At 34.6% G+C, this 25,075-nt stretch overlaps 2 protein-coding genes across 2 annotated transcripts in view; one reads left to right on the top strand and one right to left on the bottom strand.

The window, feature by feature from the left end:
- Positions 1-10,572, top strand: part of LOC126881763 (protein prickle-like) — a 425,582-nt gene extending 415,010 nt beyond the window's left edge. The window contains exons 6-7 of the mRNA XM_050646240.1: positions 2,364-2,567; positions 6,082-10,572. Coding sequence (XP_050502197.1) covers positions 2,364-2,567; positions 6,082-7,593 — 1,716 coding nt within the window. The 3' untranslated portion in view covers positions 7,594-10,572. The remainder of the gene's footprint in view (positions 1-2,363; positions 2,568-6,081) is intronic.
- Positions 10,573-11,896: 1,324 nt separating this feature from the next.
- The window catches only part of LOC126881762 (integrator complex subunit 2), a 53,765-nt gene continuing 40,586 nt past the window's right edge, over positions 11,897-25,075 (bottom strand). Inside the window, exons 13-14 of the mRNA XM_050646239.1 lie at positions 19,526-19,739; positions 11,897-15,947 (exon numbers count right to left, since the gene is read on the bottom strand). Of these exons, the coding sequence (XP_050502196.1) occupies positions 15,658-15,947; positions 19,526-19,739 (504 nt within the window). The 3' untranslated portion in view covers positions 11,897-15,657. The remainder of the gene's footprint in view (positions 15,948-19,525; positions 19,740-25,075) is intronic.

Genomic DNA, 25,075 nt, shown 5'->3' with positions numbered 1-25,075 from the left:
TATTCAATGTTTTTCAACCACTTTTGTTGCACTTAGAACTTTCGTAATTTGCTTAGAAAATTCTTACAACATACTTAAATCGTTCACCAAATTTCATTAAAATCGACCTGATAGATTTTGCAGAATAATTTTGCAATCTAATTTTTTTTAAGTTCAAATTTTTAAAAACCTTTCTGAAGAAAAAGTAGACTATTTAGAAGTTTGCTAATTTTTTTACATATAAAGAGATTCTCTACCTATCTAATACATTTTACAGAATTAAAATCGGATTATTTAAGCGGCCTCCGCACTGTTTTAAAGTTATAAACAATTTTTTGGCTTATAAACAAATACAGTGAAAACGTTTGAGTTGGCATAAATTCATTTTCTCGAGAATAGGCGTCTCTGGAGATAAATCCCGAAACAGGTCGATTTTTATTTTTAAATTCTAATTTTTTGGTATACACTGTGTCCGTAAAGTATGGAACAAATTCTTTTTTAGCTAAACAGAGCATTTTAAGAAATAATCCTGAAACACGTCGATTTTTGATTTTAATTTACCGTATTTTAAAATAATATTCTAATATACATGGTGAATTACTTTCGAGTAATGACGTCACCGTCATTTTTTTTAAATGGAACATCCCCATTTTGTTTCAATTTTCGGATTACTCTAGCTGAGCTGATTCCAAAAATGTATCACATGTTGATTCAAATTGGTACAGGGTGGACAAAAATACAATAGGTTTGTGTGTGTTCATAAAGTAACGCGTTAGTTAAATTAACAATATTATCAAAAATACTTATTTATGTTTGATATTTTAATTAATTTTTGATTTTAATTAATTTTTGATATTGTTTAATTTAATATTTTAATTTAATATCAAAAACTAATTAAAATTTAATATTATGAGTACACACAAAACTATTGTATTTTTGTCCACCCTGTACCAATTTGAATCAACATGTGATACATTTTTGGAATCAGCTCAGCTAGAGTAATCCGAAAATTGAGACAAAATGGGGGTGTTCCATTTAAAAAAAATGACGGTGACGTCATTACTCGAAAGTAATTCACCCTGTATATTAGAATATTATTTTAAAATACGGTAAATTAAAATCAAAAATCGACGTGTTTCAGGATTATTTCTTAAAATGCTCTGTTTAGCTAAAAAAGAATTTGTTTCATACTTTACGGACACAGTGTATATATCATACTAGTGACGTCATCCATCTGGGGGTGATGACGTAATCGATGATTTTTTGAATAGGTGCCGTGTGATAGCTCAATCGAAAGGCTATTCAATTTTGTATTCACTAATATAAACATAACTATTTATACAGGGTTTGAATAAAAAAATTTTTTTAATTAAATTAGTTCCAATATTTAGATTACGTCATCACACCCAGATGGATGACGTCACTAGTATGATATTTATGCCAAAAAATTATAATTTAAAAATAAAAATCGATCTGTTTCTGGATTTATATCCATTCTCAAGAAAATTAATAATTTATTCCAACTCAAACATCCTCACTGTATTTGTTTATAAGCCAAAATATTGTTTATAACTTTAAAACAGTGCTGAGGTCGCTTAAATAATCTGATTTTAATTCTATAAATGTATTAGATAGGTAGAGAACCTCTTTATATGTAAAAAAAATTAGCAAACTTCTAAATGGTCTACTTTTTGTTCAGAAAGTTTTTAAAAAATTTGAACTTTTTTAAAAAAATTTAGATTGCAAAATTATTATGCAAAATCTATTAGGTGGATTTTAATGAAATTTGGTGGACGGTTTAAGTATGCTGTAAGAATTTTTTAAGTCAATTATGAAGGTTCTAAGTGCAACCAAAGTAGTTGAAAAACATTGAATAAAAACAGTATTTTTTGCCCCCTTATTTTCTATTTATTGTTATTTTGCAGAAAGGGTAATAATTTAAGACATACTAAACCAGTCGTATATTATACAAAATTCAATTATCTTTATTTTCTTTCCCTACGACTTTGTTCCAAAATGAATCGTTTTAAAGTTATATGCAATGAAAGTAGAAAAAAATCGATATTTTTCGAAATTTTTAAATATTTTATTTTTTTTACTAATGTTCCGGGCATATTTGAGAAGGAGCATAAGTCAATTATTATTATTGAAGTTGTCACCTAACTTTATCTGCAAAAATCCGAATGCCACCTCTCGCATCCACCTCAAAACAGATCCGTCCTGGTCTATCAACTGATATGGTAATAGTCTTTGATGTCTCGACAATACATAAAAATTGTTTTAATCAAAATAACGTACTTATTATATGAAAATTATGTGATATTTGATTTAAAATAATTAGTTTCCAAATCATTAAGATCTAATGAGTTGTATTTGTTTTGCAGTGCGAAGAAACCCTCTCCGCAGGTGACATCGGAGTATTCGCTAGCCGAGCTGGGCCAAACACCTGCTGGCATCCTGCTTGTTTCACCTGCACCGTTTGCAGAGAGCTCCTTGTCGATCTCATTTACTTCTACAGGGAGGGTCGACTGTATTGTGGGAGGCATCACGCAGAAACCATCAAACCTAGATGTTCAGCTTGCGACGAGGTATTTCATTTTATTTACACAATATTATTACTAGGTTGTTCAATAAGTATTACGGTTCGATAAGAAAAACACAATTTTATGATTTAAAATACACTTTATTATTCAGTATAGTCTCTCTGAACGTCAATACACTTGTTCCAACGAGATTCCAATTTAAAAATTCCATCCCTGAAGTGAAAATCTGGAAGGGCTGCAAAATACGCTTCCACAGCTGTTACATACTCATCATTTGATGAAAAAAGCTTTCCACCCATGAATTTTTTAGGTATTGAAACAAATGGAAGTCGCTAGGAGCCAAACCTGATTAATACACTGGATGCTCCAACAATTCGAACTTTAAGTCATGGATTTTAGCCATGGGTAAAATGCTCATATGAGACGGTGCATTGTCCTGATGAAAAATGATTTTTCTTTTATAAACCACGTCTTTTTTCACGATTTTTCCTTCATCTGGTCTAAAAGCTGTCTGCTTGAGGTAATCCACAAAAAAAATCCTCTCAGATGCCACAACTGAGGCTAAAACACCATCTTGGCCGATTTCTGGACAGGAACTCGTTTCGGAGCCAAATAAGCAGGTTCGACCACTCTTTAGCCTCTTGTTTTGATCCAGGATCGTGGTTATAGACCAATAAGTCTTATCATTGTGATGAATCGATGCACAAAATCTACTTTATCCTTTCGAAAACACTCTAAATGTTGCTGAGAAAGATTCGAACGTGTTTGTGTTCCGTTGTTAGCGAATGCGGCACCCATTGTGAACACAGGTTTTGAAACCCAATACTTCATCCAAAATATTTCTTACAATGCCCAATGAGATGCTTAGGGATTCTACAAAAAAACTTTCAGTTACTCAACGAGTTTCCACTACCTACATCCTGTATTTTTTTACGATTTCTGGTGTCGTTGCTGTTTTTGGACGTTCTTGACGTGGATCGTATTCAGGCTTGTACTACTACATTTAGCAACCCATCTTTTTATTGTAATAATTGAAGGCGAAAAGTCCTTATACACTTATATCATTCGTTCACTGTATATACTTGATTATCTCCATAGTAAAAAAATACTCTTGCTTGGGCAGCCTACGGAGCTCTGAGAGACATATTTAGGAGCAGTATACCGATCGGTTTAAAAAGACAAGTGTTTGACCAATGTGTGCTACCGGTAATGACATATGGAGCAGAGACACTGACTCTAACCAAGGCAACAGCGTCGAAAATGCGGGTTGCTCAAAGGCGCATGGAAAGATCCATGCTGGGCGTAACTCTACGGGATAAAATAAGAAATGAAGATCTCAGACAAACAACCGGTATCGCAGATGTTGTAGAACGTATCACCAGGCTCAAATGGAACTAGGCAGGACACGTCGCCAGGCTGAAAGATTCAAGATGGGCACGAAGGCTGATGGAGTGGAGACCAAGAGAAGATAAACGAAGTAGAGGAAGGCCGCCTACACGATGGACAGATGATATCAGGCGGATTAGTAAAAACTGGCAAAAATCAGCACAAAACCGTGAAGTGTGGAAACAAACCTATGTCCAGCAGTGGACGTGAATTGGTTGGATGATGATGATGATGAAAAAAATACTGTGACACATCGATATTAAATGGCTTGCTTCTAAACAAACATAGAAAAAAGTGTTGTGTGATTGGGTAGAACACGATCTTACTCTTCAAAAAATATGTCACGTATTTCAGCGCCATTTCAGCACCTGGTTAATTGGAAGGATACTACAAATCTTGCCTCCACATAAGTGGTCTGTAGCTTCGACATGATAGGTATGAAATTTTAAACGTTCTTGTTGTTGATTGGATAGGAAGGGTAGCGTAATCTAAGGGTAGACCTAACAACAAAACGCGAAATAAAATATGTATTTTAAAACTGTTGGAAAAACAGTAGGTACCTACAATCAGAAAAACTTACCTTTAAAAAGGTTCTCGATTACAAAATAACAAAAATATCAAAAAACACGACTGAATATCTTTTTATGGCGACACAAACAAACTACAAACACAAAATAATAACCGACCATAATGACTGAACACAGACAGCACAGGATCTCTGGCGGCACGCGTCCTCGCGAAAATCCCGTACAAAATCTAGTCAGTACAAGATTTGTCAAAAGTCATGTTCCACCAATCACGATGCCGACATCAGCGCCTCTGTAGAATTGGAAGGAAACTAAATACGATTACATTTTTTTTACTAGAGTGCGCGGGACATGTAAACAAAGAATGAATTGACAGATGAAAATGAAACTTCACATTATGTTCATACGAAGCAACCAGATACGAAGACTGTACCAACTACCAACATAACCAAAAATAGGCTAGTAGCAACGCCATCTTTTATCGAACCGCAAAACTTATTGAACAGTCTAGTATCATATATACAGGGTGTCCCAGACTAATTTGTCCAGGCTATATCTCTTAATTCTTAAAGGAATAGAGGTTTTCGAATAGGACAAAAACTGGTCTATTCCATTTGTAATACACTTTAATATGGCGTAGAAAAAATCATCCCCTAAATATTTATCCCTTAGTTAGAACCTCTAACTTTATTTTTTTTAATAGCACCCTGTATATTTTTTTATAGTTTTTGATGTGGTCTTCTATCGTCTATTCAACAGATTTTTCAAAAATAAAATCGGTTTGTAAATAATCAAGAAAATATCAGTTTATTTTTGTTATGTGTCCCAAACTAATAGAGATTTTCAAATGGGACAAAAACTGATATATTCCATTTATAATACACTTTAATATGGCGTAGAAAAAATCATCCCCTAAATATTCATCCCTTAGTTACAACCCCTAACTTTAATTTTTAATAACTATACCATAATTAACAAAAATAAAAAATAAACTGATATTTTCTTGATTATTTACGAACCGATTTTATTTTTTTTTAATCTGTTGAATAGACGACAGAAGACCACATTCAAAACTATAAAAAAATGTACAGGGTGCTATTAAAAAATTTAAAGTTAATGGTTGTAACTAAGGGATGAATATTTAGGGGATGATTTTTTCTACGCCATATCAAAGTGTATTACAAATAGAATATATCAGTTTTTATCCCACTCGAAAATCTCTATTCGTTTAAAAGATATAGCCTGGATAAATTAGTCTGGGACACCCTGTATAATATGTTACTATTCCTTATACACTGCTTTTAGTTTTCAATTAGATATACGAACTTATTGGCAACACTGCGGGCTTTCCACACACTATAATAATGCAATAAGCTACGCTTTATTATTATAATTTGTAGATATGCAAACATTCAGAGTGTAGGCAGCATAGAGTCATAGAGTATTAATTTCACCTGAAAAATATAGTTTTTGAATATTCTTCATTCCTCGTTTAGTTTTTGAATATTCTTGGAAAATAGTTACTTGTTAATTATTTATTAAATTATTCTTTAATTAAATTAATAGTGTATCTGAAAAAATAATACTTTTTAATCATGGTAATGAATGACACAATTTTTCTAATCTGAATATATATTTTGTTTTAGATCATTCTCGCCGACGAATGCACAGAAGCGGAAGGGCGCGCGTGGCACATGAAACACTTCTCTTGCTCAGAATGCGAAAGACAGCTCGGAGGACAAAGGTACATCATGCGAGATGGAAGGCCATACTGTTTACATTGTTTCGACGCCATGTTCGCGGAATACTGCGACTCATGCGGCGAACCAATCGGCGTGGATCAAGGCCAAATGTCTCACGAGGGTCAACACTGGCATGCCACTGAGAGCTGTTTTTGCTGCCATACGTGCCACACGTCGCTTCTAGGAAGGCCTTTCCTGCCTAGAAGAGGCGCTATTTACTGCTCAATAGCGTGTAGTAAAGGGGAGCCACCTACACCCAGTGACTCTTCTGGTCCTAATACTAGAGTACCCAGGCAGCCTCTAAAAAACAGACCACCTAGGCCTCCTTCACCGAACGAAAGTAGTACACCCCCACAATCACCTTCTATGAGACGACACCTACCACCCAGATCTCCTACAGCGTCGTCTCCCTCTTCTCCCCCCGGGCAATATGTAAATAGATCTCCTACTACCACAAGGTCGCCTAAAATGGGCCGAAGAGCCTTGCAAAGATCACCCAAACCAGTTTCTATACCTAGCACTCCCACCTTATCTGACAACGGAACTACTACCTCACAAAACGATCCAATAACCGAAGAAGTAATCTCCAAAGGCTTACCTGTACTGTCGCCAAGTTGTCGAGGCTTAGATAGGGTGTTGTTAGAAAGGAATTTAGAACGTCTTCTTACAGAAAGAGGTAACCAAGGACATTCACCAGATCTTGAAAAGTTACTACTAGCGAGAGATAGAAGCCGAGAACCACTACATTTAGCGGACTTGAGCATCGATGACTGGACTTCTCGTTCAGTTTCAGACAATAAAAAAGAAGAATCCGATAAACAAAGCAGTAACGCTGAAGAAAAGGATTCCAACACGAGTAATGCCGATCAAACACCGCAACACGCGTCTTCCATGCCAGAGTTAGCGATTCCAGGAGGATCTAGCGATGCTGGCAATTCTACCACTCCAGGATCTCCAAGCAAAAAAGGAAAAGGACCGCTTAGTGTACGATTTCAAGGAGATAACGAAGCTTTTGTGGCAGACGAGAACGATAACGCTAGCTTAGAAGCTTCTAGAAAGTTTCCTAGGTCTAGGAGTTACTCAGGTAGGTCAAGACATGGAGGAGATAGTCTACCAAGAAAAGGAAAGTCAAGGAAGCCTTCCTGCTCGATTCCACAAGCTGGATGCTCGACTTCCAAATCAAGAGATAGAGACGACGATACAGAAAGTTATTGTTCAACGTGCTCTTCCAGTTCTTCCAGCGATGATCTTGATTACCAGTTACCACCACGAAGAGCCTATGGTGGTGTGCGGATATCCTACGTTCCTAATGATACTCTTGCCATAGCTAGACGGAGACAAGCTACCATTCAGAAGTCGCCGAGTAAGAAGGGAATGTCGATCGACGACAAGGATAAGAACTGCATCATATCGTGATTTTGGACAATAAAAAGCCGATGGTACGAGAAGAATCGTTACTAGGTCGAGGCAATTGAAGCTTACAATATTGACACGATGAAATATTTGTCATATCTATAGAAATTTCTATGATTATACAGCAGTTAAGTATATTACAAACTGCCTTCGAATAGCTCTAGATTCCATATGGTCGTTTTTTATCCAAATACTGACATTTTTTTAATTTTCAAATTTCCTGACAAATTTTCCAAAATTTATTAAGAAAAAGTCAAATGAAGAAATTTCCTGTATAAGGGTATTCTTGAAGGTAGTTAAAAATAAAAGACAATAAAACTATAGTGCTAGCCAAAACTTCCCTCCCCCTCGTATCTTTTTGGTGGTAAAATAAATAGACGTAGGCTTCCCAAATAGTCATAACCATAGAGGTATATATTAACATAGAGGGAGCCTACCTTCCGCGCTTCCTGACGACAAGATCTCATGGACTGGTTTGCTGCATCTCTTTCTAACACATTGTATCGAAAATCTATGATGACATTCAGTGTGAATATAGGCACGGAAGAGGAGGACAACTGTAGCAGCTTTACTATGCGTAAGAGTGAAACAGCACTAATCCAAATAAAAAAGATGGTGTCGTCACTTCGCTCTGAATGACACTCTATGCTAATATATAACTCTATGGTCATAACAGGTGACGTAATAGTGACAGATGACATTACAGAACCACAAGACCAATAATTTTAAATGGTACCTTGTGGCAAGTGATGTCTCGTTTGAAAGTTATTGAAAATACATATTCAATCATACTAATTTTGTTTAGGCTCAAGTTGGTTTTGATGAATAAATTAAATAAATATAAAAATTAGATTCGCATTTAATGAATTCAATTTCAAACGTCCGCCTATGATTACTTGTCAAAAAAGTTGAGGTAAAAACAACTATAGTTTGTTTTTAAACCAAGAGAAGTGATTCACATTCACCGCGTAGTAATAGGGATTTTTATTCACAGTCATTTGTTTCAAGTTTCGGTCATATAATCCGTGTATATTAATATTATACACAGATCATACAACATATGACAGTGACAGAAGCTCGACAATGAATGACAATCGATGAAAAGCCCTATTGGTCCAACAGCAGGTAAGTTTACTCCACTGTTATAAAATTTTGACACTAATCACATTTATCAAGTTTTGACACTTTTGGCATTTCATAGGTTAATTCAGTTAGGTATATCGGCGATTTTTTGTGTTTTCTGTATTATTTCTTTAATTTTTAGATAATTAGTCTGATTTGATATAAAAAGCAGTTGTTTTTAGAACTCTTCAGCGATGTATTAATATAATATTTATGGATTACCATGGGCGCCCATACCCATGGCCAAGGGGGGCCGTGGCCCACCTAGCTTTTCGGGTGCTTTGAACTATATATGGTTATCCAAAGTATACAAAATATAATGTGCAACATTTTCACGTCTGCCCCCCATGAAAATTTTTATATGGGCGTCGGTGTGGATTACCGTTGAGGGCCGACATGATCAACCAAAGAAGATGTATTTTAGGGTTATTTTTCTAGTGACTGTCTTGGGTGTGAATCTGCCTTTTTAGTTTACTCCTCCTAGTTAAGAAATAAACAATAGAGAGTTGAAAAACGTCAACTTTTTTGACAAGTAACCATAGGCGGACGTTTGCATTTTTATTAATTAAATACGAAACTACAATTTCAGATTTATTTAATATAAATCAAGTTAAACCCAAACAAAATTAGTATGACTGAATAGGTATGTTCAATGCTTTTCAAACCAGATATGACTTGCCATAGGGTCCCATTTAAAATTATCGGTCAAAGTGGCTCTGGAACGTCATCTGTCACTATTACGTCATCTATTATGACTATTTGAGAAACCTACGTCCGTTTATTTTCTCCCTCAAAATTTCACTATTCTAATTATAACCGTTCAAAAGATACGAGACGGGACAGACTTTTGACTAGCACTGTTTAAGAATGGAAGGAAAAATCTAAAAGGTCTATAGACTTGTTGTTTTTTTTACGTTTTTTTTAAATTGTCTTTCCAAAAGTACACAAATGATTTTTTTTTTCAATTAAAATGTTGTTGAACATTTTGATATCTTATAAAGGACTGTTAATAAAGATTATCTGTTAACGATTTGCAGCTTCTATAAATGTAGATTTTTTTTGCTCAAATAAGTAATATTTGTTCATCACAAACTAGAATTTGCCGGTACCAATTCTTTATAAACGGACCTGTATATGGCAGTAACTCTTTTTGTTTGTTCGTTTTATTTTCGAATCAAAGTAATTTCTAGCAGCTAACGTTGTGTCATATCCAAAAAATACTCAAACTATTCGTTGCCTTCCACACCTCAATGATGGCAAAAGAATTTTTTAAAAACCTTTGTCGAAAATATGGATTTTTGGTAATAAAAACGATTAATTTAAGCAAATGTTACAATTTAGGCATATGTATATCTTACTACAATACGTAGAAAATAGTCCAGCATCTTTTTTGGGGTCCCAAAAAAGATGCTGGACATTCTCAGCAAAATTCAACTTACGACTTACGATCATATGATTTTCAGAGATTCAGGTACTAAACGCCATTTTTCTTTAACAATTCGTACATATTTTCGACAAAAAGTTTCCCTCTTTAGCTATCATCCCCAATTTGCCAAAAATGTAATATGCAATATGTATTCAGGGTACATACTGTCCAAAATAAAAAATTAGATGCCTTGATATATCTTATGTACTTATCTACGCTTCAAAATATAAATTATTATACATATATATTATACGTGTGTTTTATATCATTGTACAAAGTAGGATCCGATTTTATTGATACTCTACAATCAGACGTAGAAATGTACGTATTGTACATTATTTCCTATTAGAAATTTTAATATAATTACTGTTTTTAATTTTGTAAATTGTAAATAATTCTTGGTTTATATTAAATGTACAACAACTGTGTTATTATTCTGCCTTCTTATTTTTACCCCTTACACCTAAACTTTACAAGTATTATTTGTTCTTTATAAGTATTTATTTGAAATATCTCAATTTAAAAACAAAACAATTTTTAGTTCATAGCGTGAATACACCTAGGAAATAGGTTTAAATACAGACCCGGGACAGTATTTGACGTTTGACAGATTGTCACTTTAACAGGCTGACAGAACTGACCAGGATTTTTATGTTTGAGAAACTTGCTTTACTCTGTCGTGTCCAGATATGTTATTCATATAATTTTGAGTCAAAACGGCAACAGCTGTACCTATGTTTTCATAAAGTAAAGTACCTATTTATTAAAATCAGCTAAATACTTTCGGCATAGCAAATGCCATCATCAGAGCTTCGTCTTATAGGTATAAAAACATCAGAGAAGAGTAATTGTTGACAAACATATTAAATTTAAAATTGATACAGGGCTAGACATCTGATCTCGTGTAAAAACCCTTAAAAATATTAAATATCACAAAGATGTACTTATAGACAATATGGCTACCCCATTGTAGCGTGAAACATTACAGATCTGGCTATTTGTATAAAGATATGAAGTGGTGATTCAACAGGACTTGCGCTGTAGAAACCGTTTTTGTGACCACGTAATACACGGGCATGCTAAGCCTTCGTGTATTACTTAATAGCCTTATACCACTTGCTACATATTTGTCCACCACGTCACAGACCCATAGGTTATCATTGTTCTAATAACCCTCGTGCATAGTTACAGGTACAGGATTATTTTGGGGTTGAGCCTGCAAATTCTTACCACACATCCTTCTACCTCTGCCCAAAGACATAGCTTTCTGTGTGGTTTTCAATATGAGTATCCCATGTAAGCCAATGATCAAAATATACCCCTAGGTATTTCTTTTTGTCAAATAGAATCTCTGTTCCTCCTGACACCGGTAGTTTTATGCTGTGTTTTGTGTGAAGTTGATGATTTGTATTTTTGAGCATTGACTGCCAGTCTCTCTTGTTTACACCAGTTATCAACTACATTTAGGGCTGCTTGCATTCTCCCAGATACAACCTGGGAGAATTTGCCTCCAGGACGACGATTGCAATATCGTCAACGTATCCAAGACAGTTGTCTTTTGTGGACAGATTTTGGAGAAGATTTTCTACCAAAGTTGCCCAAAGTAGAAATCCTCCTTGTGGACAGCCTCCATTTGCTCTTGCTTTGATGGTTACTTTATCCAAAGCATCTGCCATGACCACTCTTTCGTTTTATTTTTCCTTTCATTAGATGAAAAATTTGGACATATCTAAAACTATACCAAAAAAAACCATAAAAAACTTATTTATTGTAAAAGGAAAAGGCAGTTATTGTTTTTATTTGATCCAGATAGATATTTCTGCATCTCATGCTTCCTCGGTGGAGCTATGCAGTCACAACTCTAAACCAAATATCAACAGCCTGCCCGTTTAAGGGAAATCACCGCGATGCAATATTTCCACCTTTGAGACGTAGAACAGCGACATCTATCGTAAAACGAGGAAGACGAAAAGCCATAGATACAAAGTTTACTATAATTAAAATAACTGAAATAAAAATAATAAACAATATTTTAAATCCAAGACTTTTCGTTAAGAAACTGCTTTCTGGTCGCATCCTGTATCTCCGACTTTATAAGCACGGAGACCACAAATATAGAAGAAAGCAGAAAGGACACGGTCACGTAGCTACTTTCTTGCAGCCCCCAAGGGGCTGCATGGGAATCAACCCCTACCACAACACCAAAGCAAAAACAAGTAAACTGCCTCTTAAATGTCAGAGAGATGATTAACGAAAAGAGAAGACTAAGAAACAACTGGCAAAGAACAAGGCACCCAGATGATAGACGAAGATACAATCGAGCTGCAAGGCAGCTAAAAAAAACACTTAGAAGACTTAAAAATAAATCATTCACAGAATATCTACAAAACTTATCACCCTCCGTCGATACTAACTATAGTCTCTGGAAAGCCACAAAACACCTAAAACAGCCACGAGTTCAAATCCCACCAATTAGAAAATCTGATGGTACCTGGGCCAAAACAGATGGAGAAAAGGTAGAAGTTTTCGGTAGATATTTGGAGGAAGTATTTCAACCGTTACCACCTGCTAACGGAATTAATTACGACGAAATATATGCATTCCTTGAGGAAAACGAGCAACAAATGGAGCCTATTAAAAACTTCACAATACAAGAAATTTACGACGTTATAAAAAATCACTTAGACCCCAAGAAGACACCTGGCTATGGCCTGGTTACCGACCAAATATTAAAAGAACTTCCTAGAAAAGCGGTCGTTATGTTGACGCAACTCTTCAACGCAGTTCTAAGACTGAAGTACTTCCCTGCAGAATGGAAGGTAGCAGAAATCATATTAATTCATAAACAGGGAAAACAGCCAAATGAACCTAGCTCCTATCGAACAATCAGTTTACTACCAGTCTTGTCAACAATAATGGAAAAGTTACTGATGAAGAGACTGATGGAAACTGTCGCAGCAAAAAGCTTAATCCCAGACTATCAATTTGGATTTCGTCAGAAACACTCGACAGTAGAACAAGTGCATCGTGTTGTTAACACAATCATCAAAGCATTCGAAGATAAAAGTTACTGTGAATCAGTTTTTTTGGATGTGGGCAAAGCCTTTGACAAGGTGTGGCATGAGGGACTCCTTTAGAAATTAAAAACGCAGCTACCAACAATAATATATTTGATTCTAAAATCCTACTTAGAAGAACGGTACTTCAGAGTCAGATATGAAAATGAAGTAACTAAACTACACATCATCAAATCAGGAGTCCCACAAGGGAGTGTCTTAGGCCCAGTCTTATACCTACTCTTCACCTTCACGACTGATCTGCCATGTACTGATGACACAGTCACCTCTACGTTTGCTGATGACACAGCTATATTAGCAGTAAACAAAAATCCTGAAGTAGCAGCGACAACACTACAAACCAGTCTCACCAATGTAGCAACGTGGGCAAGGAAATGGCGAATTACAATAAATGAAAGTAAATCTGCACACATAACATTCACAAAATACCATGGTGAAACGACAAGCCTCACATAAAACAATGAACGAATACCTAAAACAGACAGCGTAAAATATTTGGGGATACACCTGGACAAACATCTCTGGCGTACCCACATATGGAAAAAAAGAAAGCAGCTGGATACTAAATGGAAAAAGCTGTACTGGCTCCTTGGCAGAAAATCACAATTATCATTGCGGAACAAAGTACTAGCTTACAATACCGTTCTCAAACCAGTATGGACCTATGGAATCCAGTTATGGGGAACAGCATCTAAATCGAACATTGCTATCATCAAGAGATTCCAGTCAAAAGCCCTGCGCAGTATAGTAGATGCTCCTTGGTTCGTAACAAACCGAGCCATTTATAATGATCTAGAGATGCCAACGTTTACTGCCGTGACTAAACAGCTTAGCACAAACTACCTAAGACGCTTAGAGCAACATCAAAACACACTGGCAATTAATCTGCTCGACAAGAGTGAAGAAACCCGAAGGCTGAAAATAAGAACACCCTTAGATCTACCATTCTAACAGCAATAATTGTACATATGAAATTAATTTTAAATTGTGATAGTTTTATTTTATTTTTTAATATCCATGTAATAATGTAAAGTTACAAATTTTTATTGTTTTTAACATAAATGTAAGAATGTAAAAGTGCATACAGAGAGTGGATCATTGGACAAACTCTCTCTCACGACATTGTACCAATCAACATGTATGCTTATTGTTATTATATGATGTAACAGATTGCAAAATAAACATTAAACAAAAAAAACCTTCTTTTCGTCTAGGAAAAGGACCGAAAGATAGTTTCAAGTACTCAAATCTGTCTTTCCCTCCTTTTCCCAGACGAAAATAAAGTAAATACGTGACCGTGTCCTTTATTTGCATTCTTCTATATTCGTGGTCTCTGTGCTAATCTATTGCAAAAGCCAGAGATACGGGATGCAGCCAGAAAGCAGTTTCTTAACGAAAAGCCTTGGATTTAAAATATTGTTTATTATTTTTATTTCAGTTATTTTAATTGTTTAATTGTAGTAAACTTTGTATCTAGGGCTTTTCGTCTTCCTCGTTTTACGAGAGATGTCGCTGTTTTACGTCTCGAAGGTGGAAATATTGCATCGCGGTGATTTCCCTTAAGGGGTTACATAGATCATGGGGGTAAAAAAAAGTGACTTTTAAAAAAAATTATATCTCGAAAACTAAAAATTATTTTTATTTACAATTGGATCATGTAAAAGTATAGTACTTAAGGTACTCTCAAAAAAATTTTCAGCCAAAAATAGTCATTTTTGTAGAGTTGACTGCAATTTTTCGACAACAGCCCTTTTTTGCGGTGGGCAGCATAACTAAGTCCAGTATCATCTGAAATCAAAAAGTTTCTTGTAGTTTATACCTCTGACTAGTGAATGAACGAAGGAATTTTTATTAGGTGAAGTTGTTTTTGTTTTATAAAAAAAACTACTTTAAAAATGGTCATTTTTGAAAAAATGAGAAAAATTGGGGTCGAGAAGGTGAAAAAATTTCATTTTTTTTTTTTTAATTCCTTCGTTCATCCACTAGTCAGAGGTATAAACTACAAGAAACTTTTTGATTTTTTGATTTCAGATGAGACTGGACTTAGTTATGCTGCCCACCGTAAAAAAGGGCTGTTGTCGAAAAATTGCGGTCAACTCACAAAAATGAATATTTTTGGCTAAACATTTTTTTGAGAGTACCTTAAGTACTACACTTTTACATGTTCCAATTATAAATAAAAATAATTTTTAGTTTTCGAGATATAATTTTTTTAAAAAGTCACTTTTTTACCCGCAAGACCTATGTAACCGTTTAAATAGGCAGGCTGTTGATATTTGGTTTAGAGTTGTGACTGCATAGCGTCTCTGAGGACGCATGAGATGCAGAAATAGCCATATGGAGATGGTGATCCAACTCTGAATCAAATAAAAACAAAAACTGACTTTTCCTTTTTCACCCTTATTTATTGTATTAAAAAATATACAAACACCAATCTTAATTCTAATCTTGCTTATAAACTTTGGCTTTCAAAACAGCCTGATCTAGAATTTCAGAAAACGTCCTCTGAGTCAAATCACACAACTCGGCACTTTCTTGTGAAGCGATCTCCAGACTTTTCCCTAAATGTGCATCGAAATGGGAAGCCAACGACGCCTGCGATTCACAAACTCGAGCCAACTGCATCAGGAGATTGAGAATGTCTTCTGTCAACGGTGGAAAAGCTTCGCTGATCCGAACCAAAGCTGGTAGAACGGGCTTGAATAGTTTTACTCGTTGGCCACTCGATAGACCTAAAATGTGTCATATTATAGCATGTATGTTATCACCTCAAATCTATTGTAGAATTAAAAAATGAATATCCATTTTCAATTTCGTTGCAACACGAAACTACAGCCGCATTTTATTCTAGTTCAATCAGAGAGTGCAGCAAGCACCTCTACCGGTTTCGAAATTTATTTGTCTCTCATCAGGAAGCACATATCGTCATCCTAATTAGCAAAACTCGTAACTCCAAAACGACAAATTGTTCATGAGACGCAAAAAAAGCTGATACGGAGTTACAAGGTTTTCTTTTTCACTTACATTTAGTTTCTACATTTAGGTGGAGTTAGAAGATTTGCTTAAAATACTTAATTACTTAATTTCGTTAAAAATAAAAAAAAATCATTTACAAACAGATGGCACATATATTCACAAATTGAGTAAAAATGGAGTTACGGAGTATGCTAATTAGGGTGACGATATGCTGCTGTCTCTGACCCAACTAGGACAAACACCGGCGTGCAGTCACAGATTGCAACAAACGAAATGGCAGGGATTCCCTAGTGGCAACTGGTAGCAAAAAGCTAATACTCTGGGCTAATTAGCAAAATACAAGGAAAAGTTATTTACCAGCAATTTTATTGCTGGAATCGAATCTTATTATTGTATGAATTAGTAATATAGATATGCAAAGTCCGCAGATAGTGTGCTACTTTTTTTTTATAAACAAAATGGCGCCCGAAAATCGTGTTTTTTTCAATTTTTGCTCTATAAAAACACCCAAATAAAAATTCACCGCAAGTAAATTCTGCATAGAGACGTGTTTTTTCCGATTTACTTCGACGAAAACTTTCCCCGGAAAAGCGGGTTTTTCCAACAAAATCTTTAATTTTCAACTAAACTTTTAGATAAGTAGTTGTTAATCAATACTTAAATAACTTGGTAACGTAAAAGCCCTTTCCGTATATACTATAATTCCAGAAGCCTATGGAAATTGAATGAACAGTTTAGCAACAATTAAAATCTTAATTAAAAACTTACGGTCGCTATAATAACGACAATAATTATGATGCATAAGAATAACTATGATTTTTTCATAAAAAGACACTATACCTATCTAATGTAATTGGACTATTTAAGCGGCCTCAGGAATATTTTAAAATTATAAACAATTTTTTGGTTTATAAACAAATAGAATATCTCGGGAAATATTAAACTAAATTAAATTGTGAAAACGGTATTCGAAAGACAGCGGTAGGACGCTTCTTTTAAAAGAAAAAACGTTTAATTATGACGAGTGGTTCCTGAGATACAACCTGTCAAAGTTAACCGGAATTTACGGAAAAGATATAAACAATAGGATCATAATTTTCAAACCATCACCTTTTTATTTTTGTCCTCTTTCTCCACAGCAATTTTCATATCTTTAAAATCCTCATAACATATATTATTATAATAAAAACTATCGATAATACGTGTGAAAATTGCCAAAAATAGCAAAATTCCAATCAAAAATTAGGTTGGAGAAAATGTAACCCTCAAAGTTCAAAATCAGTATACGTTAACAAAATGCATTTTCTCGGCTTCCCATGGAGCAATTTCCTTCATTCTTTTTTTATTCCCAAGTAACTCGAGTAGAGCCATCGAACTAACGCATTATTAAATGTCAAACTGGCTTCTGTTTTGTTATAATATATTAATTTATTTATAAGAACAGAAAATTACATATTTTTCCAGTTGTAGGCTTATTTTTAGATAAACTTACTACAAGTGTACCTTTTAAAGGTAAAAACATAAATATTCTCATTGGAAAGCTGTATAATTATTTAAACAAATTAAAATATTGTGTTATAATAAATAAATTACTTTATTATAACAAAACAAAAGCAAGTTTGACATTTAATAATGCGTTAGTTCGATGGCTCTACTCGAGTTACTTGGGAACAAAAAAAGAATGAAGGAAATTGCTCCATGGGAAGCCGAGAAAATGCATTTTTTTTAACGTATACCGATTTTGAACTTTGAGGGTTACATTATCTCCGACCTAATTTTTGATTGGAATTTTGCTATTTTTGGCAATTTTCACACGTATTATCGATAGTCTTTATTATAATAATATATGTTATGAGAATTTTAAAGATATGAAAATTGGTGTGGAGAAAGAGGACAAAAATAAAAAGGTGATGGTTTGAAAATTATGATCCTATTGTTTATATCTTTGCCGTAAATTTCGGTCAACTTTCACCGGTTGTATCTCAGGAACCGCTCGTCATAATTAAACGTTTTTTCTTTTAATAGAAGCGTCCTGCCGCTGTCTTTCGAATACCGTTTTCACAATTTAATTTAGTTTAACATTTCTCCAGATATGCTATTTGTTTATAAGCCAAAAAATTGTTTATAATTTTAAAATATTCCTGAGGCCGCTTAAATAGCCCAATTTTAATTCTGTTAATTACATTAGATAGGTATAGTGTCTTTTTATGAAAAAATCATAGTTATTCTTATGCATCATAATTATTGTCGTTATTATATCGACCGTAAATTTTTAATTAACATTTCAATTGTTGCTAAACTGTTCATTCAATTTCCATCGGCTTCTGGAATTATAATATATACGGAAAGGGCTTTTACGTTACCAAGTTATTTAATTATTGATTAACAACTACTTATCTAAAAGTTTAGTTGAAAATTAAAGATTTTGTTGGAAAAACCCGCTTTTTCCGGGGAAAGTTTTCGTCGAAGTAAATCGGAAAAAACACGTCTCTATGCAGAATTTAATTGCGGTGAATTTTTATTTGGGTGTTTTTGGTCTAAAGTTAAAATCTTTGGAGTTATAGAGCAAAAATTGAAAAAAACACGATTTTCGGGCGCCAATTTGTTTATAAAAAAAGTAGCACACTATCTGCGGACTTTGCATATCTATATTATTAATATATACAATCATAAGATTCGATTCCAGCAATAAAATTGCTGGTAAATAACTTTTCACAAAAATGGTCTATTCTCCGATAATCAGCCCAGACTATAAGTTTTCAATCTAATAGCACATAAAACAACATCCAAAAATGTTAATCTCCATCTACATCCTACCAGATTAAAAACAATGGGAACCTTCTCTGGTAACACCTCCGAGGCTTCTACAATTTTTGCAAATCATAACGGATGCTGAGACTAAGGAAGTACTCCTGCATGTGCCTCCTGATGAGAGACTAATAAGTTTCGAAACCGGTAGAGGTGCTTGCTGCACTCTCTGATTGAACTGGAATAATGATGCGGCTGTAGTTTCGTGTTGCAACGAAATTGAAAATGGTTATTCATTTTTGATTTACATGTTTACTCTGATTGGAGTACGAAGGGAACCATTCTCGTTGGAACTTTACCGCGCTGAGCAGATGGGACGTGAATTATACATTGTAAAATTCCCTCATCTTCCTTAGTCTCAGCATCCGTTATGGCTTGCCAATTATTGTATAAGCCTCGGAGGTGTTACCAGAGAAGGTTCCCATTGTTTTTAATCTGGCAGGATGTAGAGTAACATTTTTGGATGTTGTTTTATGTGCTATTAGATTGAAAACTTAGTTTTTTTTATTGTAGAATTATTTCTTACCTCCAATAAGAGCGTATAGTAGATTTAACGCCGTAACACACAAATTCAGACTTTTCGGCAAAGCATACTGCAAACTTATATAGGAAAGTAACTGGATTCCAAAGATCTGTTTGTTGAGGCTTGGTTGCTGCATCAATTCTTGCAAAAAGTCTAAGGATATGTGCATAGAGGGTACACCTTTGACGACGATTTCGATCAGCTCGCTAGGATAAGTCTGCAAAAAATATAAATAGTAACAATTTAAGATTTAAATACCGTATTAGCAGACAGAAGAACAAACAAACAAACGCGGAACAATTAAGACTGGACAACCTGGAAAATTCAGAAATAGAAAAGCGATTGCTAGAATTGAATAGAGAACTCTTATAACAGAAGAGGAAATAATAGAAGATGAATGGAATAAGATTAAGAGGATAACTTGGGAAACGGCTAAAAAAGAGAAAAGTGGTTTGGTTTGATTAAGAATGTAACAAGTATCAGACAAAAGAAATGAACTATAAGTATAGGTTACACCAAGAATTTATTGTTTAACAAGACTAAACACGCTTAAAACAAGCATGGCACACAAAGAAGAAGAAGGCTAAGTAGATTGTGACATCACAGAACTTTATGTGGAGCTTGAAGAAAATGCGAAAAAAATAGGGCTAGCCATCAATGTAGATAAAACTAAATTTCTAATACAAACAAGGAAACGACCAAACTTGCAGAATTTAACAATAGATGACACAAATATTGAAGTAGTAAAACGGCTCACATACTAGTGATGTTGAAAAAGTAACTATTCGTTACAAAATACTCGTTACTTACGAATACTGAAAGTAACGATTAATATACAGATAGTCCAGAAAGCCACTGCGCATCCGCTAGGAAAAATATTCTAATTCGGATTTTTTGCACAATCTTACTCAAAAAGGACTCCTTTTAACAAATTTGCATGTTGCCAGGACCAAAAGGTGGTCAAAAATTTTTTAAACGTTTTTTTTTGTTTTTTTCCTAAAATAATTTTTTTGCATGGAAAAAAGTTTTTTTAGGTTTTTTGGATCATTCCAAACAGAAAAAGTCTTTAGTGACTTTTCTCTAAAAATTATAGTTTTTGACATATTAAAAATTAAAGATTAAAAATTGAAAAATTGCGAAATCGGCCATTTTTAACCCTCAAAAACTAGTGAAATACTGAAAATTTGAATGTTGCCAAGGTAGGTAGATATTCTTTAATCATCGATTGATGAAATCCCGAAGAGTTTTTTGCATTGCAACACAATATTCAAAACTCCTTTGATTTTTAATTGCTAATCAAGCGTGCACGACACTATTTTCCACCGACAGTATGGTGCAAATGAAAGGAATAAATTCGTTAATTCGTAAACCGGCGAATTTAAGGAAAAGTCCCGAAACAGGTAGATTTTTATTTTTATGTTATGATATTGTGGCATATATGATATACTAGCGACGTCTGGGCGTGATGACGTAATCGATGATTTTTTTAAATGAGAATAGGGGTCGTGTGGTAGCTCATTTGAAAGGACCTTCAATTCTCTATTCAGTAATGTAAACATTTACATAATTATTTATACAGGGTGTCCTTCTACTTCTTTTTTTGTCAAATAATTTAATTTAATAAAAATTTTTGGACACCCTGTATAAATAATTATGTAAATGATTATATTACTGAATAGAGAATTGAAGAACCTTTCAAATGAGCTAGCACACGACCCCTATTCTCATTTAAAAAATCATCGATTACGTCATCACGTCCAGATGGATGACGTCACTAGTATATATATGCCACAATATCATAACTTAAAAATAAAAATCGACCTGTTTCGTGATTTTTTCTTAAAGTCGCCGGTTTACGAAATAACAAATTTATTCCTTTCATTTGCACCATACTGTCGGTGGAAAATAGTGTCGCGCACGCTTGATTAGCATTTAAAAAACAAAGGAGTTTTGAATATTGTGTTGCAAAAAACTCTTCGGGATTTCATCAATCGATGTTTAAAGAATATCTACCTACCTTGGCAACATTAAAATTTTCAGTTTTTCACATAGTTTTTGAGGGTTAAAAATGGCCGATTTCGCAATTTTTCAATTTTTAATCGCTTATATGTCAAAAACTATCATTTTTAGAGAAAAGTCACTAAAGATCTTTTCTGTTTGGAATGATCCAAAAAACCTAAAAAAACTTTTTTCCATGCAAAAAACTAATTTTAGGAAAAAAACAAAAAAAAAAAAACGTTTAAAAAATTTTTGACTACCTTCTGGTCCTGGCAACATGCAAATTTGTTAAAAGGAGTCCTTTTTGAGTAAGATTGTGCAAAAAATCCGAATTAGAATATTTTTTCTATCGGATGCGCAGTGGCTTTCTGGAGTAAGAGAGGTAAATCGTTACTTTGATTACTCTGACTACTTCGTTACTTCGCACCAATCGTATCACAGCGAGTACCTATTTTGATTTGGAGTATTGTAACTACTCGGTTGATATCGGAGTACAGTTAACTAAAATATTATCTATGAAGGGCGAAGCCTATGAAGAGTTTTACAGGTTTACAGGGCGCTGAGAAGTAGCTGAAACAGAGGGAGGTATATCATTTAACAAAGCATGCACCCAGAAACAGATGTCTATACGATTTGTCGAGGTAGATAATTCACAGAACTTCAGAGATGTTACTTCTTTTGAAAATAAAAATGCAACACATTAGATTTTAATAATAAATATTCTTATCAGGCCTAGAAAAAAATAGGTTAGATTGACCGGAAAATATTAATTTTACATGTAGGTATGGCATTGTTTTTATTAGACCAGGGCACTTAACGCTAAAAACACAGGAATAAATATATTTTTAAATATAGAAGGTATAAATCATCTTGGAGGAGATTACTAACTCAGTGAGCTTTATTAGTGGACTGTTTAGCATAGGGTGAATTTAAAATAGAATAAAAAAAAAATAACAGTAAAAAAACCAGACCTTAAAGTAAATTGTAATAAAAATATTTCCTACCTTGTCATTTCTCGTTGCACAAGCTGGAGCAGGCCTGCTATTTTTCGTACTGCTATTGCTGAGTAGTATAAAGTATAAATCACTCGCGAGGACTATATTGAGTTTCTATACACTTTTCGGAATGATTGTAAGTGACTGTTAACCAAGAGAGTTGGTTGGCGAATTGTCTTTTTAAAATGAGGCGAGTAGGCAGGTAATTACATACAAAAAACTTTAAGGTTTTTGCTTGAAAATAATGATAAAAATTAATACATACTCACTGAATTAGGTATTGGCCTACTCGTATATACGGGGTGTCCCATAATATTGAAAAGAAAATGAACTAAAATATTCTTTACAAAAACAAGAAAATTAAAAATTGTTATTCCTACTTATGTGGACGAACCACAACCGCCCACCACAATACGCAGTATTGTTACGGCTCAAAAGGCAAAGGACATAATTTTACTATAGAGCGTTTATATATACCACTATTAGTTTTCACTGTGGCCACTCTAACTATACCATCAGATCCAGGATGAACCTCAATTATACGGCCCAAAGGCCATTGTAGCGGGGGAATATTATTTTGGCGGATTACCACTAAGGTACCTAGTTGGACGTTTGGAGACGGAGAATTCCATTTAGCCCTTTGATGAAGAGTTTGGAGGTACTCCTTAGACCACCGTTCCCAAATCTGTTGGTGCAACTTATTTAATAATTGCCAACGATTCAACCGATTGTGCGGAACATCGAGCAACGTTTCTTCGGGCGGAGCACTCAAAGGCTCCATGGTCAAAAAATGTCCTGGAGTTAACGCACTAAGATCGTTTGGGTCTGAACTTAACGGGCATATTGGCCTCGAATTCATGATGGCCTCAATTTGAGAAAAAATAGTATATAACTCTTCAAAAGTTAGTACTTGTTCTCCAATTGTGCGAATTAAATGACCCTTTACCGACTTAATATTAGATTCCCATAAACCTCCAAAGTGTGGAGAAGAAGGGGGAATGAGATGCCATTGAATAGATTCATGAGAAGCAGCTTGTGATGCCAACCTGTTAAGTTCTGCTCTGGCTCCAACAAAGTTAGTGCCATTGTCACTATAAACATGTTGACATCGGCCTCTGCGACTGACAAATCGCTTAAACGCAGCTAAAAACGCGTCAGTGGATAAATCAGATACGAGCTCTAAATGAAGAGCTTTTGTTGAGAAACAAATAAAAAGCGACAAATACGCTTTAAGAGTTTGAGACTTTCGAAGTTTGGAAGCTCTTATAGGAAAAGGGCCCGCAAAATCAACTCCAACATTACTGAAAGGTTTTAGTTGAGATATTCGAGCTAGCAGTAGATTTCCCATTAACGGAACTGGAGACAAAGGATTCACCTTAAAACATTTAACACATTTAGACAGTACTCTACGAATGGCTCGTTTGGAAGATATAATCCAAAAACGCTGAGAAATTAGGTATTGAACAGTTTGAAGCCCGGCGTGTAGATATTGCAGATGAGTAGATTCAATAATCATATCAGTTAATTTACAACTGTTAGGAAGTAATGCCGGAAATTTGCGATCATACGAAATGGGCGCATTAGCTAGGCGACTACCTACACGTAGAATTCCCTTTGCATCGATAAAAGGTGAAAGCTTTCTTAAATTTTTTGGAAGCAGCTGTTTATCTTGGATAAAATTTATTAAAGTATTAAAAAAGATCTGCTGTGTTCGTTTAACAAAACCCAGTAAGGAGTTATGTTGCTCCAATAAACTTAAACAACCTATATCCAGATTACCATATCGGTTTTTGGTTACATAATGGAAAAAACGAATAATGTAACACAAACATCGAACACACCTATTTAAAGACGAATGACGATCCAATAAAATATCTAAAAAATTATTGGGAATTTCAGCAATCAATGCGACAGTCCGCACTTCCAAATTTACATTAGTAGACTCCTTTGAATTAAGTTCAAAGAACGTTAGCGGATCAGATTGTAAGAAGGTTGGCCCCGCCCACCATTTGGAACAGTTAATTATCTCAGAGGGTAAGCAACCCCTTGAACCAATGTCAGCAGGATTTTCTTCAGAAGGAACATAGTGCCAACATGAAGAAGTTACTCGTTCCTGCACATAAGCTACTCTATTGCTCACAAAAGTTTTCCACTGATGAGGGGAAGATTGTAACCAACGTAATGTAACAGCAGAATCAGAATAACAGTATATTTCCTTGATTTCTACTTTATCTTTAATAACAGAAGAAACAAAGGAGACTAGTCGAGCCACTAAAACCGCAGCAGACAATTCTAATCTTGGAATAGTAAGTCCCTTATTAATGGGTGCGACCTTAGATTTAGCTATAACAAAAGAAACAAAAGGTTGGCCTGAAGGTGATAAGCATCGAAAGTACAAGACAGCGCAGTAACCTTTCTCGCTAGCGTCACCAAAACAGTGAACTTCTAAGCGTAAAATATCGTCAATTAATAAACGACGAGGTAAATTTAATTTACTCAAATATGCTACATCATCAATGTATTTTTTCCACAAACGGATAATTTCTTTTGATGGAGCATC

This window comes from Diabrotica virgifera, chromosome 3, assembly GCF_917563875.1.
Source record: "Diabrotica virgifera virgifera chromosome 3, PGI_DIABVI_V3a".
NCBI lineage: Eukaryota > Metazoa > Arthropoda > Insecta > Coleoptera > Chrysomelidae > Diabrotica > Diabrotica virgifera.
The sequence above is the reverse complement of the archived record's forward strand: the minus strand, read 5'-3'. Positions and strand labels throughout refer to the sequence as shown.